General features: G+C 44.8%; 2 protein-coding genes across 4 annotated transcripts; one reads left to right on the top strand and one right to left on the bottom strand.

Annotated features, from left to right (window-relative positions):
• The first annotated feature begins 26 nt into the window (after positions 1 to 26).
• dnaja3a (DnaJ heat shock protein family (Hsp40) member A3a) lies at positions 27 to 8,622 on the top strand. Of its 3 annotated transcripts, none has more exons than XM_064987081.1 (11): positions 27 to 254; positions 902 to 1,038; positions 1,148 to 1,231; positions 1,503 to 1,715; positions 2,007 to 2,159; positions 2,266 to 2,413; positions 3,915 to 4,108; positions 4,214 to 4,329; positions 4,789 to 4,886; positions 5,064 to 5,113; positions 6,868 to 8,622. In XM_064987081.1, exons 1-11 carry the CDS (start codon positions 56 to 58, stop codon positions 6,907 to 6,909), a joined length of 1,434 nt encoding a protein of 477 aa, XP_064843153.1. In that variant the 5' UTR covers positions 27 to 55; the 3' UTR covers positions 6,910 to 8,622. The 3 variants fall into 3 exon arrangements, with proteins under 3 accessions (XP_064843153.1, XP_064843152.1, XP_064843154.1); XM_064987080.1 differs by having other exon boundaries at positions 28 to 254; positions 896 to 1,038; XM_064987082.1 differs by lacking the exon at positions 5,064 to 5,113 and having other exon boundaries at positions 28 to 254; positions 896 to 1,038.
• A 157-nt stretch (positions 8,623 to 8,779) lies between these two features.
• On the bottom strand, positions 8,780 to 19,335 carry hmox2b (heme oxygenase 2b). Its single transcript, XM_064987076.1, has 8 exons — positions 19,265 to 19,335; positions 18,362 to 18,505; positions 15,207 to 15,343; positions 14,698 to 14,815; positions 14,040 to 14,252; positions 13,466 to 13,741; positions 11,820 to 11,949; positions 8,780 to 11,496 (listed from the first exon to the last, which is right to left on the bottom strand). The coding sequence occupies exons 3-8, from the start codon at positions 15,287 to 15,289 to the stop codon at positions 11,369 to 11,371; spliced, it is 948 nt and encodes a 315-aa protein (XP_064843148.1). The 5' UTR covers positions 15,290 to 15,343; positions 18,362 to 18,505; positions 19,265 to 19,335; the 3' UTR covers positions 8,780 to 11,368.
• Between the last annotated feature and the right edge of the window lie 3,769 nt (positions 19,336 to 23,104).

The raw sequence follows: 23,104 nt of genomic DNA, 5'->3' as shown, positions 1-23,104 counted from the left end.
TGACACAACGTTACTTGCACATGCGCAGTCCCAGCTGATTAACAGCAGTAAAGTAATGATGGCGTCCTCAGCGGCTCGTTTCTCCACACGTTGGATAACAGTTGCTGTGTCCTCTGGTCACCGTCGTGCTTTGGCCCTTTCTTCCAATGGAGGCTCAAGAAGTCTGTCGACTTTTGGAGCACAGAAATTCTGGCCGGGAAGCAATGCAATGCGTGGGGGCACGGGGAATGCGTTGACATTGAGAGGGCTGTCAGGTGGGTGCACAGAGACGGCCTAACTAGCAAGCTAGGCTAGCTTGATGCTAGCGTTTCTCGTAGTTTCCATTCTCCTTTTTGGACACAACTGACAGTCTCCAACAACAAAAACATTGACACCACGGTAACATTCCTAACGATACAACTGAAAGACAGACTAACCTTAGCTCAGCACATAGCTGGCAAGCTAACTAGCTAGTAGTTAGCTTATACGCATTCAAATTGCTGGAGGTGTTTGGTACTGTAGCAAGCCTGCAGCTCCATAGCCATTGCAAGGAAAGTAATGTCAGGTCACAGCACTGATGATCTTGAACGGACTGTCAGTAATAGCTACTGAATTGTACAGTCAAACATTGCGTTGAACTAGCTGTATCTGCGTGATCCCTGATTAGCTAGTTATATATGCCACCTTATATATGCAAACTGGCGTTTGCTGGAAATGTATTGGCCCAAGAGTTGGTCATCACAGACAGCAGCTAACTTTATGTATTTGATTGAGTCCTCAGATATATCGAGCCCTGCTTAGTGTTACAGATGAATTGTGAGTGTACAGGCCTGTAGCTACCTTGGAAATAGATGACAACAATAATAAGCCAGTCATGTTGCCAGGTGTAATCTACTCACAAGCCCTTTCTTGGTAGTTCCAGGTGTTAAATCTCCCCATGTCATCTGCACACTGTCCTTCCACACAAGTGCCCCAGCCTCCAACAAACAGGACTTCTACACGGTGTTGGAGGTACCACGCACTGCCACCCAGAAAGAGATCAAGAAAGCTTATTATCAGGTGTGTGTGATTTCTGTATAGTGTTGACTTGCTGTATTGATCCTTAGCTGTCACCAATCACACACCTGATAGTTGTTGAAAGATAACTTTTGTTGTTGTCCCTCTTCAGATGGCTAAGAAGTATCACCCTGACACCAACAAGGAAGACCCTAAGGCCAAGGAGAAATTTGCTCAGCTGGCTGAAGCTTATGAGGTTTGGCTGACCTTCTTCAAAATGGGCTTCCCCTTTTAAGAAACTAAAATTAGATTAAAGGATAGCAATATTTCTGTGACTTGTGTAGCTGATGTGGAATCACTAGTTCGTTACTTTCCTAACCGGTTTCTTGGTACTATTTGATGTCACTCTGGAAGAAAGTGTCAGTTAATCAAGTAAACGAAACATCAGAACCACTTGACTCAATGAAGGAACTGCCTGGTCTTATTGGAGGACAGTGCATCTTACTTCCTGCTTTGTCCTCCCCCAGGTGCTGAGTGACGAGGTGAAGAGGAAGCAGTATGACACGTACGGGGTGGCAGGGTTCGACGCCAGCCAGGCGGGCAGTGGTGGACACCAGCAGTACTGGAGCGGACAGGCCAACAGCGTGGACCCAGAGGAACTGTTCCGCAAGATCTTTGGGGAGTTCTCTGGAAGCCGTGGCTTCGGCGACTTCAATGCCGTATTTGATCAGCCACAGGAGGTATGTAGTGGGGATGCTATACTGCTTTTAGAACCAAGGGGTTTGGGGAAGGGGTTACGATTAGCCTAATCCCAGATCTGCTTGCGGTGTCTGTGCATGACAACCACCATATGAGTTGGCTATACAGCACAAACAGAAGTTTTGACTGCTCATTCAAGTCAATGTTCAGTGAGGTGATATTGAGTGAGCCCATGCCAGGAAGTTAAAGCAAGAAGCAATTACTTCTTTAGGAGTGTAAACTTTTTGTTAAAGACATCCAATATGAATCCCTTGTCCCTCCTTTCCTCCCAGTTTATCATGGAGCTGACGTTCACCCAAGCTGCCAAGGGGGTCAACAAAGAGATGGCGTTCAACACTGAGGCCAGCTGCCAGCGATGTGATGGCAAAGGGAGCGAGCCTGGCACCAAGGTTGTGCACTGCCACTACTGCAACGGCTCTGGCATGGTAGGTGACATGATGTGTGGCGTGAAGTCTTCGTGTCTCACGTGCTTGTCTCACGTGCTTGTCTCACGTGCTTGTCTCATGTGCTTGTGTGTTTTGCCCTGTACAGGAGACGGTGAACACGGGCCCCTTTGTGATGCGGTCGACATGCCGTCGGTGTAATGGGAAAGGCACTGTGATCTCCACCCCATGTAACTCCTGTCACGGGACCGGACAGACCAGACAGAAAAAGACAGTAATGGTCCCTGTCCCAGCAGGTGAGACACACCCACACACTGACTCTCACTCCTATACCTACCCAGTCTTATCTGGTATCTTTCAAAACCATACTTGATCTAAACGTAGTATGCATTTTCTAATGTGCACCCACAGAGAGACCCAGGAGCAGCCTTCTCATCCTGAATCTCTTCCTTTTCTCATTAAGATCACTAATCATTTTTGAAATTCAACCTTTATTTAACTAGGCAAGTCAGTTAAGAACAAATTCTTATTTACAATGACGGCCTACCGGGGAACAGTGAGTTATCAAATACAACCGGTGTTGTAGACCTTACAGTTAAATGCTCACTTACAGGCTCTAACCAACAATGCAAAAAAGGTATTAGGTGAACAATGGGTAAATAAAGAAATAAAAACAACTGTGAAAAATAACAGTAGCAAGGCTGTATACAGTAGAGAGGCTGTATACAGTAGAGAGGCTGTATACAGTAGAGAGGCTGTATACAGTAGAGAGGCTGTATACAGTAGAGAGGCTGTCAGAACGACAGATTTTTACCTTGTCAGCTTGGAGATTTGGTCCAGCCAACTTTTGGTTACTGGCCCAAAGCTCTAACCGCTAGGCTACCTGCCACCCCATAATTCTCTTCTAAACTGTTTTAAACGTTTATAAAACTCTATAATGCTGGATGAAGCCGTCCCTAATGTTTAAAACGCTATAATTGGTGTAACGTGAGGTGGTGTAACGTGAGGTGGTGTAACGTGAGGTGGTGTAACGTGAGGTGGTGTAACGTGAGGTGGTGTAACGTGAGGTGGTGTAACGTGAGGTGGTGTAACGTGAGGTGGTGTAACGTGAGGTGGTGTAACGTGAGGTGGTGTAACGTGAGCGGGTCAGAGATGTAATCTGAGGGCTACTGATCCCGTCTTTGAGCGTCCCAGACGTCCTGATATTTTCAAACCTGTTTGATTTTATCGGCACAAAATCTGCAATGCTCTTGAAGTATGAGATGTACAACAACAGGTTTTGGGAACGGTGTTCAGCAATAGCCAATGAGAGGTCTCCAGAGAAGAAGCCAGGGAGATGATGGCGTCACCCAGAATGTGTACTCTCGAGAAGGAACAATAACAACTACTACTAATATGCCTTTGTACTTGCCTTTAACCGAAGCCAAAGTGTCAAATCGTTAGATATTTCAACTAGGTGTGAATGTCTGACTGAAAAGGTTTGAGGCTGATTTGTTCTAGCTACGTTAACAATTTAATTGCATCATTGTTTTCATGAGACAGCATGTCTGTATGGAGAATCGTGTAGTGTGACCCTGTACTGTGCCACATCGTGTAGTGTGTGACCCTGTACTGTGGCACATCGTGTAGTGTGTGACCCTGTACTGTGGCACATCGTGTAGTGCACACCACTACGTTGGAAAGACAAAAAACGACAAGGAAGACAGTTGTTTAATGTGAGAGGCTCAGCGATGTTAGGATTTTGAAAGTTGTGTAGTGCGCACACCCAGGTTAACTGGCTGTGTTGTCTCTTTGCAGGTGTTGAGGACGGCCAGACGGTCAGGATGCCTGTGGGGAAGAAGGAGGTGTTCATCACGTTTCGGGTCCAGAAGAGCCCAGTTTTCAGACGGGACGGCGCAGACATCCACTCTGACGTGCTGATCTCTGTGGCTCAGGCTGTACTGGGGGGCACGGCCCGGGCACAGGGCCTCTACGAGACAGTCAACCTCTCGGTGAGAGACACACGGACAGACCAACCTTTCTGTGACACACCTACATACATAAGAGTGATGGATCCATGGCCAGTAACTAACTGTGATTGGTGAATCCTCTTGTAGATCCCTGCTGGGATCCAAACAGACCAGAGGATCCTCCTCTCTGGGAAGGGCATCGCACGGATCAGTGGCTATGGTTACGGAGATCACTACGTTCACGTCAAAGTCCGAGTCCCCAAGTAAGCTACACACAGTACACCTTTAGATACCATCTCTGTAGTAAGTTACACACAATACACCTTTAGATACCATCTCTGTAGTAAGTTACACATAATACACCTTAAGATACCATCTCTGTAGTAAGCTACACACAATACACCTTTAGATACCATCTCTGTAGTAAGTTACTCACAATACACCTTTAGATACCATCTCTGTAGTAAGCTACACACAATACACCTTTAGATACCATCTCTGTAGTAAGTTACTCACAGTACACCTTTAGATGCCATCTCTGTAGTAAGTTACTGCACAATACACCTTTAGATGCCATCTCTGTAGTAAGTTACTCACAGTACATCTTTAGATGCCATCTCTGTAGTAAGTTACTGCACAATACACCTTTAGATGCCATCTCTGCATCTCTGACAAATGTTAGATGCTCATTCCTCACGGTCTCCACTGTTGTGTGTGAGCAGGATCCTGACAGACAGACAAAAAGCTCTGCTCATGAGCTACGCAGAGGATGAGACTGAAGTGGAGGGGACAGTCAATGGTGTCACAAGCACCACTGCAGGTAGTGGCACACATACACACACACTGTTTCTGCGCTAGGTTCCTACACACTGACTGCACACTTACCTGTTCCCCTTCATTTGGTTTACAATTAGTTGAGGTCCCAGCTCTGCTCATGAAAGCTGACAATGCTTTTATTCCTAAAATCTTGGCTCACGTAATACATGTTTCTGACCAGGTGGGGGCAGTGGTAAGCAGTCTGAGGCAGGGCAGGACAGGCAAGAGGAGGTAGGAGAGAGCAAGCAGGAGCAGGGCTTCTTCACCAAGTTAAAACAATTGTTTAGCTCCACCTAACAGTCACAAACCAGGTAGGACACAAGTCACGATGTCTTCACCTGACAGTCACAAACCAGGTAGGACACTATATAATCATGATGTCTTCACCTGACAGTCACAAACCAGGTAGGACACTATATAATCATGATGTCTTCACCTGACAGTCACAAACCTATATAATCATGATGTCTTCACCTGACAGTCACAAACCAGGTAGGACACTTTAGTCATGATGTTGCCTTTGCCACTTGTGCACATGCATATGTGGGATAAACTGTTTCTGGAACACACTGGTTCGTGGCACACCGTTTGTCAGTCAGCTGGTTTGTGACTGTCATCTGTATAAAGTTGCATACATACTTTTGTATGCATGTATGTGGACTCCCCTTCAAATTAGTTGATTCGGCTATTTGAGACACCCGTTGCTGACAGATGTATAAAATCGAGCACACAGCCATGCAATCTTCATAGACAAACATTGGCAGTAGACTGGCCTTACTGAAGATCTCAGGGACTTTCAACGTGGCACCGTCATAGGATGCCACATTTCCAACAGGTCAGTTCGAAAAATTTCTGCCCTGATAGAGCTGCCCCGGCCAACTGTAAGTGCTGTTATTGTGAAGTGGGAACGTCAAGGAGCAACAACGGTTCAGCCGCGAAGTGGTAGGCCACACAAGCTCGTCTGTCCTCGGTTGCAACACTCACTACTAGTTCCAAACTGCCTCTAGAAGCAACGTCAGCACAAGAACTGTTCATCGGGAGCTTCCTGAAAAGGGTTTCCATGGCCCAGCAGACAAGTCTAAGATCACCACACAAGCAATGCCTAGCGTCAGCTGGAGTGGTGTAAAGCTTGCCGCCATTGGACTCTGGAGCAGTGGAAACGCGTTCTCTGTAGTGATGAGTCATACTTCACCATCTGGCAGTCCAATGGACGAATCTGAATTTGGCGGATGCCAGGTGAACACTCCCTACCCGAATGCATAGTGCCAACTGTAAAGTCTGGAGGAGGAGGAATTATGGTCTGGGGCTGTTTTTGATGATTCAGGCTAGACCCCTGAGTTTCTGTGAAGGGAAATGTTAACGCTACAGCATGCAATGACATTCTAGACCATCCTGTGCTTCCAACTTTGTGGCAACAGTTTGGGGAAGGCCCTTTCCTGTTTCAGCATGACAATGCCCCTGTGCACAAAGCAAGGTCCATACAGAAATGGTTTGTTGAGATCAGTGTGGAAGAACTTGACTGGCCTGCATAGAGCCCTGACCTCAACTCCATCAAACACCTATGAGATGAATTTGAAAGCTGACTGGGAGCCAGGCCTAATCACCCATCATCATCAGTACCCAACCTTACTAATGCTCTTATGGCTGAAAGGAAGCAAGTCCCTGCAGAAATGTTCCAAAATCTAATGGAAAGCCTTCCCAGACGAGTGGAGGCTGTTATAGCAGCAAAGGGGGACAAACTCCATATTAATGCCCATGATTTTGGAATGAGATTGTGACAACTTTTTCAACCACCTACTTTTGATCATGTAGTGTACATGCATACACACAATTGTTTAACCATAGAAATATAATTACTAGAAAAGACATCCCAATTCAAATCAATGTTTTGCTGTCATTTTCAATGGGTGGAGGGATAGTAGTTTGTCATATGCTGGTTTTGAAAACACATGCAGTAATTCTGTTTCTTTTTTTAATACTGAAAGGTAAAAGGTCCACTGGGAACTGAGGCGAGTGTCCGAGGGTAGAGAGATGATGCCCTAAGAAGACAGCCACAAGGAGAGACCAGATATGCGGACAGGTGGTGGGAGAGTGTTGGAGGGATGATGTCTACTGTATCCTACTCTGGCACTGGACAAGACTGGTTACCCCAGATCTACCTTCATAGATCTCCTTTCATCCTTGATCAGTTCCATAGCAGTGGAAGACAATGGACTGAAACAGACTCAAACAGAATGTGGTCCTAACTCATACCTGCTGCCTAAAACCCAAATCCAAGAGGAAATATGCTCTGGAAGTACCAGGAAGTGACTGCCCCTTAGGCTTGTTGTGTTTTAGATGGTGTTAAATGTGCGAAAATGTTGCGCAATGGTCTTCAAGCATATCCTAAAAGGCATTGGGCAGAAGTAAATTCATCCACAAATATAATTCTACATCTTAAATGACCACATGTTCAAAAGATTGGGGTACGTGATCCGTACGTAAAGCGAAGGGTATTCCATAGATTTTCCTAATGTTCCTGTCCATCAGATTCCTAACCATGTGATAGCAGAGCAGTCAGTCACTCAAAGTATGGTCTGTCTGCTGTCTTTGAGGAATACACTGTTGCCAGTGATGGCTAGAAACATGGATATTCAAAACATTAGACACCTCCATAATATTGAGTTGCACCCCCTTTTCTCCTCAGAACAGCCTCAATTCATCAGGGAATGGACTCTACAATGTGTCATGCGTTCCACAGGGATGCTGGTCCATGTTGACTCCAATGCTTCCCACAGTTGTGTCCAGTTGGCTGGATGTCCTTTGGGTGGTGGACCATTCTTGATACACACAGGAAACTGTGGAAAAACCCAGCAACACTGCAGTTTGTGACACTCAAACTGGTGCGCCTGGTACCTACTATCATACCCTGTTCAAAGGCATTTCAAACTTTTGTCTTGCCCATTCACTCTCTGAATGGTACACACACACAATACAAGTCTGGTCTCAAAGCTTAAAAATCCTTCTTTAACCGGTCTCCTCCCCTTCATCTACACTGATGGAAGTAAATTGAAGTGTCATTAATAAGGGATCATAGCTTTCACCTGGTCAGTCTGTCATGGAAATAAGTTATTCCTAAAGGTTTGTACACTTAGGGTATAAGAATAGAAAATCAATGTAATTTAAAAGGCCTGAGCTGCAATAAGGAACTTTGTTTTCATCGAGATCCTGATATCATAAAATGTGTAATAAGTTCTGTGATGTTAACTCTGCTTCCTATCTAGCTAGCCACTGCAACGAGTCGTACCAACCTAGTAACAGCATTAGTACTGTCAAACAGCTATGGTGAGATAGAGGAAGTTGTCTGGCTGATATACCTTTGTTACATAAAAAAAAGTAATGTGTGTGGAGATGCATTTGGGTCTGAGAACCCAGTCATCCAGGATGGGCATGACTCAAACCAGTTGGATCAGAGGTGGCTGGACCTCTTCCCTCTTACTCTGCTCCTTGTCAACCCCTTCTCTCTTGATGAATCTGAGAATTCACTCAAAGCAGCACACTTTCATGTACCTCCATTCTGCCTAGTTATATTTGTAAATACACAGCTGTTGATATTGCAACCATACCAATGTTTCATGTTCGAGAAGTAAATAACATCTATAATTAAAGTGAAATCTAAATGAATTGTTAATGTCTTATTGCTGACATGTGAACAGTGGAAATAAACTACTGGAGAACGGGTCAATGACCCTGGTCTAATACTTTCCCTGTCTGTACTTTAAGTAATAAGAGCTGAATTGCAAGTGACATTACTAAGCACAGATCTGTTAGCAGTTGGATATGTGTATCTTAGGAACACAAGGAATATATTCAAACAGGGAAAATGTCTCAACACATAAAATAATGACAAGTATACAGGAAATTCAACCATTTATTTTACTATAATGTATTCCTGTGATATTCTTCTTTCACAAAATGAGACCAGTGACATTTGTAGTAAATCGCCAGTCACTGATAAAGCTTGAGTTAGCTTGCAGTGTACTTACTGTACAAGACTAATGGGTTTGATAATACGGTTACTGTTTGCTTTCTATTACAGCCGACAAGGCAAGAAAGAGTCACGCAACGTGTGTACGTCAAGTACTCACAGATCACTAGGCTTCAATTAGTCCATCGCCATCAACACTCACACCTCTACACCTGAGATTATGGGTCGTGTTCATTAGGGCCCACGTTTCAGAAGAGTTTAATTGGACAAGTCCAGTTAGTCCCTCCCTGTTTCAGTCTTCTGTTTAGTGCCTAATGAACACAACCCAAGTCTGGTCATTCCAGAACTCCTTCAAAATTTTCTAAATACTGCAACAGTTCCATCCCCTGAAAACAAATACTAAAATTGCATTTACATTGAACTAAAATATGACAAATCTTGCAATGTTTCTTAAGTATATAATTTCATTAACATGAACCTGAGACCCAACACGTACATGACTAATGAGGCTCTGGACTGGTCTGGACAGCCATAACTACACCTGGGTCATGTTCATTAGGGCAAAATGTTATACCACGGAAATCAAACATTTATTATTGGACTAATCAAGAATCCCGGTTTCATTCTGTTTCATTAATACCTCAGATGGAGGAAGGGCTACTGAACACATAATACGTCATCTAACAGCTGCAAAGAATTCAATGACTACCAAATACACCAGAGATGGATAGGAGAGAACCACAGACCTGAACACAGCATAGAACCTGTTTATAATGAACCGAGAATGTCATGTCAGCAACTTGACCTTTGGTATTCAGCATTCTGACCTTTAACAACTTCTCCATCTTCAAGCGAAAGCATAGAATACAACGCAAACTGCTGTCTTCAATGTTAAAACTACAAACAAATCAAGGAATGTAATGTTGATGTCAGAGTGAATCCTGGAAAGGATCTGCTAAATGCTGTATTGCCCTTATATTTCCTCAGATACAAACCTATGGTCACCTGCACAACACATTGTTCTCCACAATCAAACAACGATGGCTCAACCTCATCAGGTTGGTGCATAGCTTTCAAGTCTTAAATGTTATCCATTCAGACTGATGAGGTGCCTTGTCTTCACCAATCTAACCCGATCTCATCTCACCTGTCCTACCTCCCAGACCATTACACTAGCTGCTGTATTCGCTGCCTCTACCTGGTGTTCACAGGCCTACAACAATACTGAAAATCAACTTTATACACGTTTCCAGGACGGATGTGTCCGTTTTCAGACACTCTGCTCCTCTCTAGACTGCCTGAGTGCCAAGCAAAGGACAAGGAACTGGACAGCACTAGATAACTAAGTCCAACATAGAATAAAACAAAGAAATACACTTCAGAAATTAATTAAATTAATTAACTATTAAATTAATAGCAATATTGCCCGTCCATCCTAAAACAAGAACTAAAAAGTGTCCATCCTGCCACTCACTCACTGTCTGTGTGCTTTTCACAGGAGGTTGGAATTTTCTGCCTGCATTCATTTGGAGAGAAGAGAAAAATAATACATTGTGATGTGTGACAACCGTTGGCAACATTTTAAAGTCTAGACCTTTCTTAAAAAAAAGTGTGCTCTTACTGTCAGTTAGCCTGTGCTGTCCATAACCAAATCTTGGGACTACTCTCAAGAGAGTATCACCCCATAACCATTAATACAAACTTTAAAAGATGTCGCTCAACCTACTCACGCAAAGAGATAGTAGTCTGCCCTGCAGAAATACTCCTACACTTTGCCAGATCTGCATATTAACATATGCATAGAACGTGTTACTTTGACTGTTTCTGGCTCAGCAGTGTTTGAGTTGTGCTGGTGCTCACAGCTACGGAGTGCCAGCACCTCAAATGTTCTACTGGTTCAGTTCCACCACCTAAATGAAAAAGTACCGGCACCTAATTCAGTCCACTTCAAGCAAAGGCTCACTGCTCTAATATTTTCAAGATTACATTTTGGTTTGATGGACTGATTGTGAGGACACCCAGGGGACAGCAGAATATAGTCCTTCATATCACCATGGCAACATAAAGTGTCAAAATCCACAAAGGCTTTTTTGTCATAGCAGGATAGCCGTTTTTCCCCTCCAACTCTACTGCATCACTCCATAATACAATTGTTTGGGATTATTAAAGAGACTTCAACCTGACAACAAATCACACTATAATCTAAACAAGTCAGATCAATTGTCATCTCATGTCAACTCAAGAAGAAATAAATGTTATAACAGGTTTGAATTTAAAAAAATGGCTCTAAACTGGTACTAAGAGCTACAAATATGACCAACCATACTGAGAAGATATAGGATGGAGGGAGAGGGAGGTAGTAGAGAGAGAAAATTAGAGGAGAGGAGGAGGGGAGGTTACAAGGTCTGGGTACAGATGGGTTCTCATCCATACGTTCAGAAAACAATTCTTCTTGTCTTCCCTCCCTGTTTTTCCTCCTTCTTTCCTGCAGAACAGCCAACAATTGGCTGTGGGTCGGATCACATGAAGTACCACGCAGCCAATCCAGCGAGGGCGGCGACCCAGGCGGCGAATAGGACCTGGCCTGTGGGGTGTCTGAGGACGGCCATGGCCAGCTGACCGACGTACGCCGAGCCCCCACTGGCCGCTGAGATAGACAGAGGACAAAGAACAGTCAGCAAACCTCCCACATTACCATGTGAAACACTCATACCATTTTTAACACCACTAAGCCAGGTCAAGCAGTACTGCACTGCCTGGTTAGGGAGCCACCGTAGATGCTGGAGCCATGCTGGAAAGGACCATGTGAAAAGCAAATATCCAAGCCAGCCAGACAGTGTGGTAAAGGTATTGTGGTACTAATACCCACGTATTGCTAACATGGCACAACAATTCTTTCTTTCAGGTGGTTTTCTGGATCAAATCACTTTGTTTCCAGACAGAGCCTACAGGAGTTGTGTGTCAGCGTACCCATTTGTGCGGCGTAGTAGGGGCATTTGTTGATGTCTCCTCCGGTCCCATGGGCCCCGTGAACGGGCATGCCCGCGTCCATGACCTCCTCCTGGATATCCTTACCCATCTCCTCTAGCTCATCAAATACCTGACACCAAACACAGGGGATTACAACTGGTTCATTTTCACTCAGCACAAAACAGAGCAAAAGGTTAAACAGGGAGGTACCATCTGAAAAGGTCCAATAAGGAAAGCTTATTTTTCACAACACTTTGGAACATTTTGATATTGTGTGTCCTGATGAACACAATCTCTGAACTGAAACAGTAAGCTGAATTGTGTTGACCCAGAGTTTAGCACAAACAGTTTCAAATTGTGACTGGGTCAGTGGGCGAGTGAAAGGAGTGATATTTAACTTAAGGAGGTGCCACTGGTCAAAGAAATGTCCATGATGCAGAACTGTAATAATAATATGATCAAGTTCAACATCTGACATTCATGTAATGTAATCAGAAGCCAGATATGATCATTAATTCACTTCCTCACATCTGAGCACTTGAAATATGATAGATGGCACATTGTCTGGCTACGCTCTCAGAACCAGTTAACAGAGTGGTTACGGTGATAAGCACAAATCCAACCATCTGCTGTTGGCCAAAGACCCTAATTTTCCCTGGGCACAAGACTTATCTCCAAAGACAGGATCAATACAGTGGCTGGTTACTGAGCTTAAATGATTCATTAAATGATACAATACTCAGAAATGTAACTAAACGACCGTGGCCTACCTCAGAGACTAAACGACCGTGGCCTACCTCAGAGACTAAACTAATGCGGCCTGGCTTCGTCTGAAAACAAAACGTCTATTTTTATTTAACTAGGCAAGTCAGGCAATAACAAATTCTTATTTACAATGACGGTCTAACCCTGCCCTAACCCGGACGACGCTGGGCCAATTGTGCACCGCCCTATGGGACTCCCGATCACGACCGGTTTTGATACCGTCCGAGATCGAACCCGGGCATGTAGTGAAGCCTCTAACACTGCGATACAGTGCCATAGACCGCTGCGCCACTCAAGGACCCACAGATATGAAATGGCAATATTTCCAGCCATCACCTAGAAGGAATTATTAGAAGACCCACCGTTTACTGGAAGACCCACCACACCAGTAGGTGCAGCAGTCTCCGTTTACTGGAAGACCCACCACACTAGTAAGTGCAGCAATCTCCGTTTACTGGAAGACCCACCACACCAGTAAGTGCAGCAATCTCCGTTTACTGGAAGACCCACCACACCAGTAGGTGCAGCAGTCTCCATTTACTGGAAGACCCACCACACTAGTAAGTGCAGCAATCTCCGTTTACTGGAAGACCCACCACACTAGTAAGTGCAGCAATCTCCGTTTACTGGAAGACCCACCACACTAGTAGGTGCAGCAATCTCCGTTTACTGGAAGACCCCACACCACCAGTAGGTGCAACAGTCTCCGTTTACTGGAAGACCCACCACACTAGTAAGTGCAGCAATCTCCGTTTACTGGAAGACCCACCACACTAGTAAGTGCAGCAATCTCCGTTTACTGGAAGACCCACCACACCAGCAGGTGCATCAGTCTCACTCTTTAATCAACCCCAGCTCTATCTTCCCTTCCCCTTCCTCACCTCCATGTTGAACTGAAAGGCCAGCACGGCCTCCGCCACCAGCCTGTCCTTGGTGGCCATGTCCAGCTCCAGCTCATTCATCCGGCTCCGGTACAACTGCTTGAAGGCCTTGGCGCTGTGGATGCCGTCAAACTGGTAGAAGTAGACGCCCTCGCCCGTCGATGGCAACTTCAGCGCCCGCTGGGCCACCTTCTTCAGCACCTGGCCCCCAGACAGGTCGCCCATGTAACGGGTGTAGGCATGGGCCACCAGCAAGACCGGCTCTTCCTGACCCACCTAAATACAAATACAACTTCACTGGCTTCTGGTATTGTCAACCTCCCCTGGACTCCACACACACACACCAGAGGATTGAAGCAGCACAGGGAGTCACAGTGCAGCACCCATGGCGTAGTGTTAGGTCTGAAGTGCCTTGCATAAAGGCACAATGGTAGTGGATGGTGGTAATGTGAATCTGAAACCAGCAGCCCTCCAGTAGCCAGTTCAGCCCCCACTTTTTTCCTCGTCCAGCCTGGGACTTGAACCAGCGACCTTCTGGTTACCGGTCCACCTCTCTAACCTCTGGGTTACTCACCTGGTGGATGCGTTCCACGTAGCGTTGCGTGGCTGGCGAGCAGCTGACCCGCTCCCGCCAGTCCTCACCATAGAAGTAGTCCAGGTCGCGGGACAGGGCGTCACGTCTATTCAGCTCTGGGAAGTAGAGCGGGGAGAAGTCAGGATGATCCTTGTTCCTCTCAATCTCCTCCTCCATGGCCTCGTAGGTGTAGTAGAGGGCCACATCACCCAGCTGAGCGAGAGAGAGATGCAGAATTTTACCACAAACAAACATTTTAGGTGCAAATATTTTTCATTAATCCATGTTTGACAGTCCCTCAAATACTGTGTGTGTGTCAACATTCACGTTTTCAAGATACATCCCTTTCTGTATCCTGGCCAAGTCTCACAAAGTGAGGATGTCAAAGCACTTCATGTTCTTTAAAGCCTTACAAGATATTGTTGTTCAGTACAGTGGTTGTTCATTACCAGTGGTGCTGAAAGACCCATCATGATTCTTGACAGTAACATCTTTCAAAGTGTTTGCAAAGTGAGGATGTCAAAGTTAGATCAAAAAGCCTACACCCTTAACTGACTGCTGTGGATAAATCAGATGATGCATAATGTTCAAGACAGTGAATGCAGCAGTACTAAGTCTCAGAAAAGACTTAAGTGGCTGCTCTATTCTCCAGACTGACCTTGAAGAGCTCCTTGCGGATGCGCCCCCTGAGGAAGTCCTTGACAAACTGGGTGTTCTCCGCCTTCTCATGAACCTCTTTGGTCCCGGCAGCCAGCAGTTCAGAAAGGTCTGTGGGGCTGTGGGGAGGGCACACTGGCTGACACCGCATGGAAAACTAGAGGCACACACTAACTACATGACCCATAGGGCTGGCTTCCCAAACCCAGATTAATCCTAGTTCTGGAGAAGAAGAAAAAACACTTTCAATGTAGCCTATTCTCCATTGAGCTTTTTACTCCAGGAGAAGGTTTAATCTGTGTCCGGGAAACGAGCCCATTGTGTTTTCAACTCTCCTCAGGAATAAAAGAGACAGACCAAATCTGACAGAACTGAAACATACCCTGCCCACACCCTGGCACTCAAACATACACTTGAGAGAGGAAACCTCTCAGTCCAGAAACTGCCCAGCCCCCATCCATTTTCAGAAATAGCACTGAAGTGAAGTTAGACCATCCCAGATGTCTATACCTGAGAGTGTCTTCTGGCTCTTTCTCTGCATTCACCAGGCCTCCTCCATCGGCGACACTCTCCGCCTTCACAGAGTCCTCCATCTTTTCTGCAGACAGCTTGGTCCTGTCACTCAGACAGACACTCTTTGCCAGTCTCTGCCAAAGACAGAACATCAAAACAAGACCAACACATTCAAAACTGACTCACTATAGAGTGGGTGGGGTAGCCTACATGAGAGCCACATAGCCTAGATACAGTATGTGCAGATAGATAGATACAGAAGTAGTGCTTTTGTAAACAGAAGCCCAAATGTCCATGACAATAGAGTCTTAAGGGATAGTTGGAGATTGATAACTTATCAATTGTTTCCATTTACCCAGTCAGATGAACTCATGGATATCATTTGTATGTCTCTGCGTGCAGTTTCAATGAAGTTGAAGGTAATTAGTGTTAATGGAGCAATTGCCAACTAGCGTGAGTGTAATGACTGAAAGTCTATGGGATCAGCTAGCATGCTCCTCTGACTATGGGTATGCTGTCCACACTGTGTTCTGGTGTACCGTTTGACAGCTAGCATAAACAGTAGCCCAACATGCTCCTCTGACTATGGGTATGCTGTCCACGCTGTGTTCTGGTGTACCGTTTGACAGCTAGCATAAACAGTAGCCCAACATGCTCCTCTGACTATGGGTATGCTGTCCACGCTGTGTTCTGGTGTACCGTTTGACAGCTAGCATAAACAGTAGCCCAACAACATGCTCCTGTGTTCTGGTGTACCGTTTCTGACATGCTCCTCTATGTTCTGGTGTACCGTTTGACAGCTAGCATAAACAGTAGCCCAACATGCTCCTCTGACTATGGGTATGCTGTCCACGCTGTGTTCTGGTGTACCGTTTGACAGCTAGCATAAACAGTAGCCCAACATGCTCCTCTGACTATGGGTATGCTGTCCACGCTGTGTTCTGGTGTACCGTTTGACAGCTAGCATAAACAGTAGCCCAACATGCTCCTCTGACTATGGGTATGCTGTCCACGCTGTGTTCTGGTGTACCGTTTGACAGCTAGCATAAACAGTAGCCCAACAAATCCATAAGAGAGGTGTTGCTTTTTTTCTGAAACTGAAAATACAGAAAGGAAATAGTTCTTAACTCCAAACAATAACAAGGTAAACCTAACATTTAAGAACAACAAGGCAGAAAAACACTTTACATAACATTAGCCAAGTTAGAAAGCAGAACCATAGAACAGTAAATTTAGCTAGCTAGCTAACGTAAATTAGGCCATAAGTGTAAAAAATAATGCCACTACCTTGAAACATTTTTCTCTCTGTATAATAGCTCACATTATTATGATACTTACAATACTATGCTTGCAATGGTCATAAATGCAGATAACTGAAAATAAACAAATGTAATGATTGCTGTTTTGACAAGGTAGCTAGCTAGCATCTCTGTTTGACAGAGCTGTTTGATTATATTCATCGTCATGGTAACCACATGCCCCGAGTCTGCCTGCTTGCAAGGGATCTCTACATTCGAGATGGCATTTACGTTCGATTTAAGCAATAAGGCACGAGGGGGTGTGGTATATAGTCAATATACCATTGCTAAGTGCTGCTCTTCGCACGACGCAACGCGGAGTGCCTGGATACAGCCCTTAGCTGTGGTATATTGGCTATATACCACAAAGCCTTAAGGTGCTTTATTGCTATTATAAACTGGTTACCAACGTAATTAGAACAGTAAAGATGTTTTGTCATATCACACAAGTGTTATAGGTCTGATATACCACGGCTTTTAGCCAATCAGCAATCAGAGCTCGAACAACCCAGTTTATAATTGGGTCCTTGACAGTGCAAGTAGACAAATTTGCTTAAGTAGTGCAAACCCAGCACAACATATCATATACAACATAACAAACAGCGTATATATATTTTCTGATGAATCCTCGGCTCATGCCTGTATAAACTTAATATGGTTGGGTTTAAGCATAGTAGTCGGCATAGCCTACATCTTTGAGGGTGACAACCCAAAAATCATAATTAGCCAATTTCTTTTACTTATTATGACTATGTAATTAACTCAACTATTTAATAAAGCTACATTCATTAAAACATCAAGAAGGGTCCATGAAATTAACATCTGGCCACACAAATCAGTACCCTTTGTTATTGCTGCCTGAAAATGTCTCATGTGCCAAGATTACCAAGAAAACCTTGCACAGAGGCAAAAGAGCACTTAGGCTAATGTGGGTGGGTCTACTGCTCTATTCTGCTGCAGGCCAAAATATTTTGTTCATTATTATTCTGCAAGTAAGACTCTATTATTCTGCATTTAGCCTAAGACTACACCGTCTTCATGGTGTAAACAAAAGATTGGGTGTATGATATAACGCGTTAATATCCTAATGACAGTAAAAACCCAATTCAAACATCTCTCTACATTTAGGAGAAGAGAGTCTAAACAGAACAGCAGCATTTGATACTGATACTCTCCATCCAATGTCTTGTTGACACGTAGCCTAGTTATGACCAGCAGAACATCAGTCCACAACACAGGCTAGATCTATAGAATAAGCTCTACAGAAACACCTGAGATTTTTCAGATCAGTGTCACTTCAGTAACAGGAGCAGCCTACTACCATAAATATGACAACTATACATAGCTTCTGTGCCCTATGATATCAGGTCCAATCCACTTCAAGTCCACATGAGAGACCTCCCGAGTGGCGCAGCGGTCTAATGCCCTGCATCGCCATGCTTGAGACATCACTACAGACGCGGGTTCAATCCAGCTGCGACTGGGAGACCCGTGAAGCGCCGCACAATTGGCCCAGCGTCGCCCGGGATAGGGCAGGGTTGGGCCGGCCGGGATGTCCTTGTCCCATCTCTCTAGCGACTCCTGTGGCGGGCTGGGCGCATGCATGGTTGCCAGTTGTACGGTGTTTCCTCCGACACATTGGTGTGGCTAGCTTCAGGGTTAAGCGAGCAGTACGGCTTGCCAGCATCGTGTTTTGGAGGACGCACGGCTCTTGACGTTCGCCTCTCCCATACAGGAGTTGCAGAAATGGGACAAGACTATAACTACCAATTGGATATCACGAAATTGGGGTGAAAAAGGGGTTAAAAATAATAAATACAATCCACATGATTAACACATGTTCACCATGCCTACCAGATAAGTTCAGTCGTCAATGCAGGCAGGGGAAGCAGTGGAAATGCTCTTTTCTTCCCAATTATGTGTTGTTGTCGTCGTCGTCGTCTTGGGGTGTTGGTGGTCACTGGTCAAACGTCTTCTGACAGTTGATTCAGCTGTGACCTTATTCAGAGTGCCAGAGATAACGGAATGTGTGTGTGACTTTGGCAACACTGACACACAAGTAACAACACAGTGAATAGCTGGCACAACATAGCAGGGGCCTAGCATTAGAAGGCCCTAGTCGCTTCACATAGTAATGAGGAAAGTCAACAATGAAGAGGCCTGGAACTACACAGAGAGCCAGACAAAGGAGCTCATAGTACACACATTGCTTGATGTTCAGTTAGTCTTGTGTTTACAAGCTAACTAACTGTAAACTGCATCAAATAGTAGTTCTGGTTGTATCCATGACAGTGTTCCAACACTAGTTACATGCATTTGATCAAATGCGTCTTACATTTAAAGGATATGGCAAGGGAGTATTGCAAGCTAACTAACATCAGAATGTCGATTGGTCTTGCTAACGTTGTAACAAAGACGCTAACTGAGCTAGCCACCACCAGCAGAGCAGTTAGCTAGTTGAACAATTTAGCCCGTGACATCAAGGCACTGAACTGGCAGCTGTTAGACATGTTTCATGCTAGAGATCTATGTAAAGTAGTTGCTAGTCTTTGGGTGAAACAGTTTACAAGTGTTAAAACCAGCGCCAGCTAATTAAACAGTTGATACGTAATTTACTTCAGGATGACAATGTGTCAAACATCTTAGAATAGCCTAATTCATTGTTTTGATGCTGTAGAACATTAAATAGCTCACATGGGGTTATCTAGCATCCTACTCTGCCCCTATTGTACAGAGAATAAACACACAGTAGCTTACCTTCTCTGCGCACTCTGCGGAGCTCTTCTTCAGTGTTGCTTAAAACATAGGAAATGTAGTCTTGCTTATTCTTCTTTGAGATTGGGTTGGCTGACCGCATCCAACTTTTAGGTGCATACACCGCCACCTACAGTACTGGAGTTTTAGTTCAGTCACGCACTACCTACATTAACTTCCGGTCATACAAAATTGGAAGAAAAGGAAAATTACCCTCGCAACTCTCACTAAAAAAACACCACCCCATTCCACTATTTAACCTTATCTAATCCTACTCCAGGCCAACGGTCTAAGAGGACAGAACACTACCACTCAACATCCCTGCAAGTCTTCTGCAGTAAAACCTCGCAATCCCAAGTACTTCTCTGCAGCTGCCACCACAACCTCTATTTTCTGTGACTTGTGTTCCATTTCTGTAGTACAGTTGACAACCATGGCTATAAATGTCAAGAAACCCACCTCACTGAAACACATATTATTCTCATCCCTCTTTATTGGTCTCTGCCTACTCACAGCAACCACCGTCATGTACACATCTTCCTTTAACGCTCTCTTCACTTCTTCAGCATATGACACTTTCTGTACTAATGTTAATCACTGACCTCAACCTGCATTTGTCTCACCAGACACCTCCAATCTCCAGCCCCATGGGCAACCAACAGTTTACATACACAACTTTGTCCACCGATACTGCACATTCCTTCATCTCATTTCCTCCTGCACTTTCTCACATCTAGGAATCTCCCTCCTACACACTGCGGCAACCCCTAAAACACAGGTGCATTGCAGTCTTGGGAACAATGTGAACAGAAAGAGAATACAAGATTTGGATGACTGAATTAGTCACGCTATGGCGCACCACATTAACTAAATGCCACAGTTACATTCACTTGTATAAATTAATGTGAGTCTGTTCTAATTAATTAATTAATTAACGGACTGAAGAGAGTCTCATGTTTTAATTAATTAATTGTCAGTGGATGCTCTTTAAAAAGACAATGTCAGATTATTTATTTCCTTGTTTTTATCGTCAGTACCAGAAAATCTGTAGAGTGTGCAATGGATCTGATTATCATGGTGGTGGGGATGGACTGATTTGTGATCAATACAATCATTGTGAGGGGCAGAGGAAGGGCAAGTAAGTATGATAGGCACTCCATTGAACAGTTTTTAGAAACAGGAAAACTGGGAAAAATGTGTAACTATATGTAATGTGCTCCTATGTGTAATATGTTACTATATGTAATATGTTACTATACAGTATGTAATGTGTTACCAAATGTTATTTGTTGATATATGAAATGTGCTACTATATGTAATATGTTACTATATGTAATCGACTCTTAACCAACCATGCTATTTTGTTTGTTTTTCCTGTTGTTCGTGACTTGTTTTGTACATAATGTTGCTGCTTCCATTTCCTATGACCAAAAAGAGCTTCTGGACATCAGAACTGCGATTGCTCACCTCAAACGCTACGAAGATTTCTTCTTCAGTGAGTCGGACGGGAGGGATATACTACAGACACCCGACCAGGCCCAAATCCCGGTTATTCGCTGGAGAAGGAAACTGAGATTTCGCGGAAAGAGATGAGGGTGCCTTGTGAGGATCAGGCAACAAGTGGCTAACCTGCCCACCGTGCTGCTAGCTAACGTTCAATCGCTGGAAAATAAATGGGACGAACTGAAAGCACGTTTATCCTTCCAACGGAACATTAAAAACTGTAATATCTTATGTTTCACCGAGTCGTGGCTGAATGACAACATTAAGAACATACAGCTGGCAGGTTATACTTTCTATCGGCAGGACAGAATAGCAACCTCTGTTAAGACACGGGACGGGGGCCTATGCATTTATATAAACAACAGCTGGTGCACGATATTTAAGGACGTCTCTAGGTTTTGCTCGCCTGAGGTAGAGTAACTCATGATAAGCTGTAGATCACACTATCTACCTAGAGTTTTCATCTGTATTTTTTGTAGCTGTCTACATACCACCACAGATTGATGCTGGCACTAAAACCGCAATCAATGAGCTGTAGAACAGGAAAACGCTCATCCAGAGGCGGCGCTCCTAGATGCCGGGGACTTTAATGCAGGGAACATAAAACAGTTCTATCTAGTTTCTATCAGCATGTTAAATGTGCAACCAGAGGGAAACAGTTCTAGACCACCTTTACTCCACACACAAAGCTCTCCCTCGCCCTCCATTTGGCAAATCTGACCATAATTCTATCCTCCTGCTTACAAGCAAAAATTAAAGCAGGAAGCACCAGTGACTCGGTCTATAAAAAAAAGTGGTCATATGAAGCAGATGCTAAACTACCGGACTGTTTTGCTAGCCCAGACTAGAAAATGTTCCGGGATTCTTCAGGTGGCATTGTGGAGTACATCACATCAGTCACTGGCTTTATCAATAAGTGCATAGAGAATGTCGTGCCCACAGTGGCTGTACGTACATACCCCAACCAGAAGCCATGGATTACAAGCAACATTTTCACTGAGCTAAAGGGTAGAGCTGCCGCTTTCAAGGAGCGGGACTCTAACCCGGAAGCTTATAAGAAATCCCACTATGCCCTCCGACGAACTATCAAACAGGCAAAGTGTCAATACAGGACTAAGATCGAATCGTACTACACCGGCTCTGACACTCATTGGATGTGGCAGGGCCTGCAAACTATTACAGACTACAAAGGGAAGCACAGCCGAGAGCTGCTCAGTGATACGATCCTACCAGAGGAGCTAAATAACTTATACGCTAGCTTCGAGGCAAGTAACACTGAAACACACATGAGAGCACCAGCTGTTCCGGACGACTGTGTGATCACGCTCTCCACAGCCAGAGACCACCATAGTCCCTGTGCCCAAGAACACTAAGGTAACCTGCCTAAGGTAACCGACCCGTAGCACTCACGTCTGTAGCCATGGAATGCTTTGAAAGGCTGGTAATGGCTCGCATTAACACCACTATCCCAGAAATCTTAGACCCACTCCAATTTGCATACCGCACCAACATATCCATAGATGATACAATCTCAATTGCACACCACACTGCCCTTTCACACCTGGACAAAAGAAACACCTATGTGAGAATGCTATTCATTGACTACAGCTCAGCTCAACCATAGTGCCCTCAAAGCTCATCACTAAGCTATGGACCCTGGGACTAAACACCACCCTCTGGAACTGGATCATGGACATCCTGACCATCCACCCCAAGGTGATAAGGGTAGGTAACAACACATCCGCCACTCTGATCCTCAACATGGGGTCCGTGCTCAGTCCCCTCCTGTACTCCCTGTTCACTCATGACTGCACGGCCAGGCACGGCTCCAACACCATCATTATGTTTGCCGATGACACAACAGTGATAGGCCTGATAACCGACAACGATGAGACAGCCCATAGGGTGGAGGTCAGAGACTTGACCGTGTGGTGCAAGGACAACAGCCTCTCCCTCAACGTGATCAAGACAAAGGAGATGATTGTGGACTACAGGAAAAGGAGGACTGAGCACGCCCCCATTCTCATCAACGGGGCTGTAGTGGAGCAGGTTGAGAGCTTCATGTTCCTTGGCGTCCACATCACCAACAAACTAACATGGTCCAAGCACACCAAGACAGTCGTGAAGAGGGCACGACAAAACCTAATCCCCCTCAGGAGACTGAAAAGATTTGGCATGGGTCCTCAGATCCTTAAAATGTTTCACAGCTGCACCATCGAGAGCCTCCTGACGGGTTGCATTACTGCCTGGTATGGCAACTGCTCTGCCTCCGACCGCAAGGCACTACAGAGGGTAGTGGCACGACAGAGGCACTACAGAGGGTAGTGGGTACGGCCCAGC

Source organism: Oncorhynchus masou, chromosome 14 (genome assembly GCF_036934945.1).
Source record: "Oncorhynchus masou masou isolate Uvic2021 chromosome 14, UVic_Omas_1.1, whole genome shotgun sequence".
Taxonomy (NCBI): domain Eukaryota; kingdom Metazoa; phylum Chordata; class Actinopteri; order Salmoniformes; family Salmonidae; genus Oncorhynchus; species Oncorhynchus masou.
This window is presented reverse-complemented; position numbering and strand designations above follow the sequence as displayed.

Coding starts and splice junctions, on each gene's coding strand:
- dnaja3a (XM_064987080.1), top strand. CDS start 56: ATGATGGCGTCCTCAGCGGCTCGTTTCTCCACACGTTGGATAACAGTT. Junction 4,330..4,788: donor GTCAAAGTCCGAGTCCCCAA/GTAAGCTACACA, acceptor GTGTGTGAGCAG/GATCCTGACAGACAGACAAA. Junction 4,887..5,063: donor TGTCACAAGCACCACTGCAG/GTAGTGGCACAC, acceptor GTTTCTGACCAG/GTGGGGGCAGTGGTAAGCAG.
- hmox2b (XM_064987076.1), bottom strand. CDS start 15,289: ATGGAGGACTCTGTGAAGGCGGAGAGTGTCGCCGATGGAGGAGGCCTG. Junction 13,742..14,039: donor ACGTGGAACGCATCCACCAG/GTGAGTAACCCA, acceptor ATTTGTATTTAG/GTGGGTCAGGAAGAGCCGGT. Junction 11,950..13,465: donor CCTTTCAGTTCAACATGGAG/GTGAGGAAGGGG, acceptor GTTTGGTGTCAG/GTATTTGATGAGCTAGAGGA.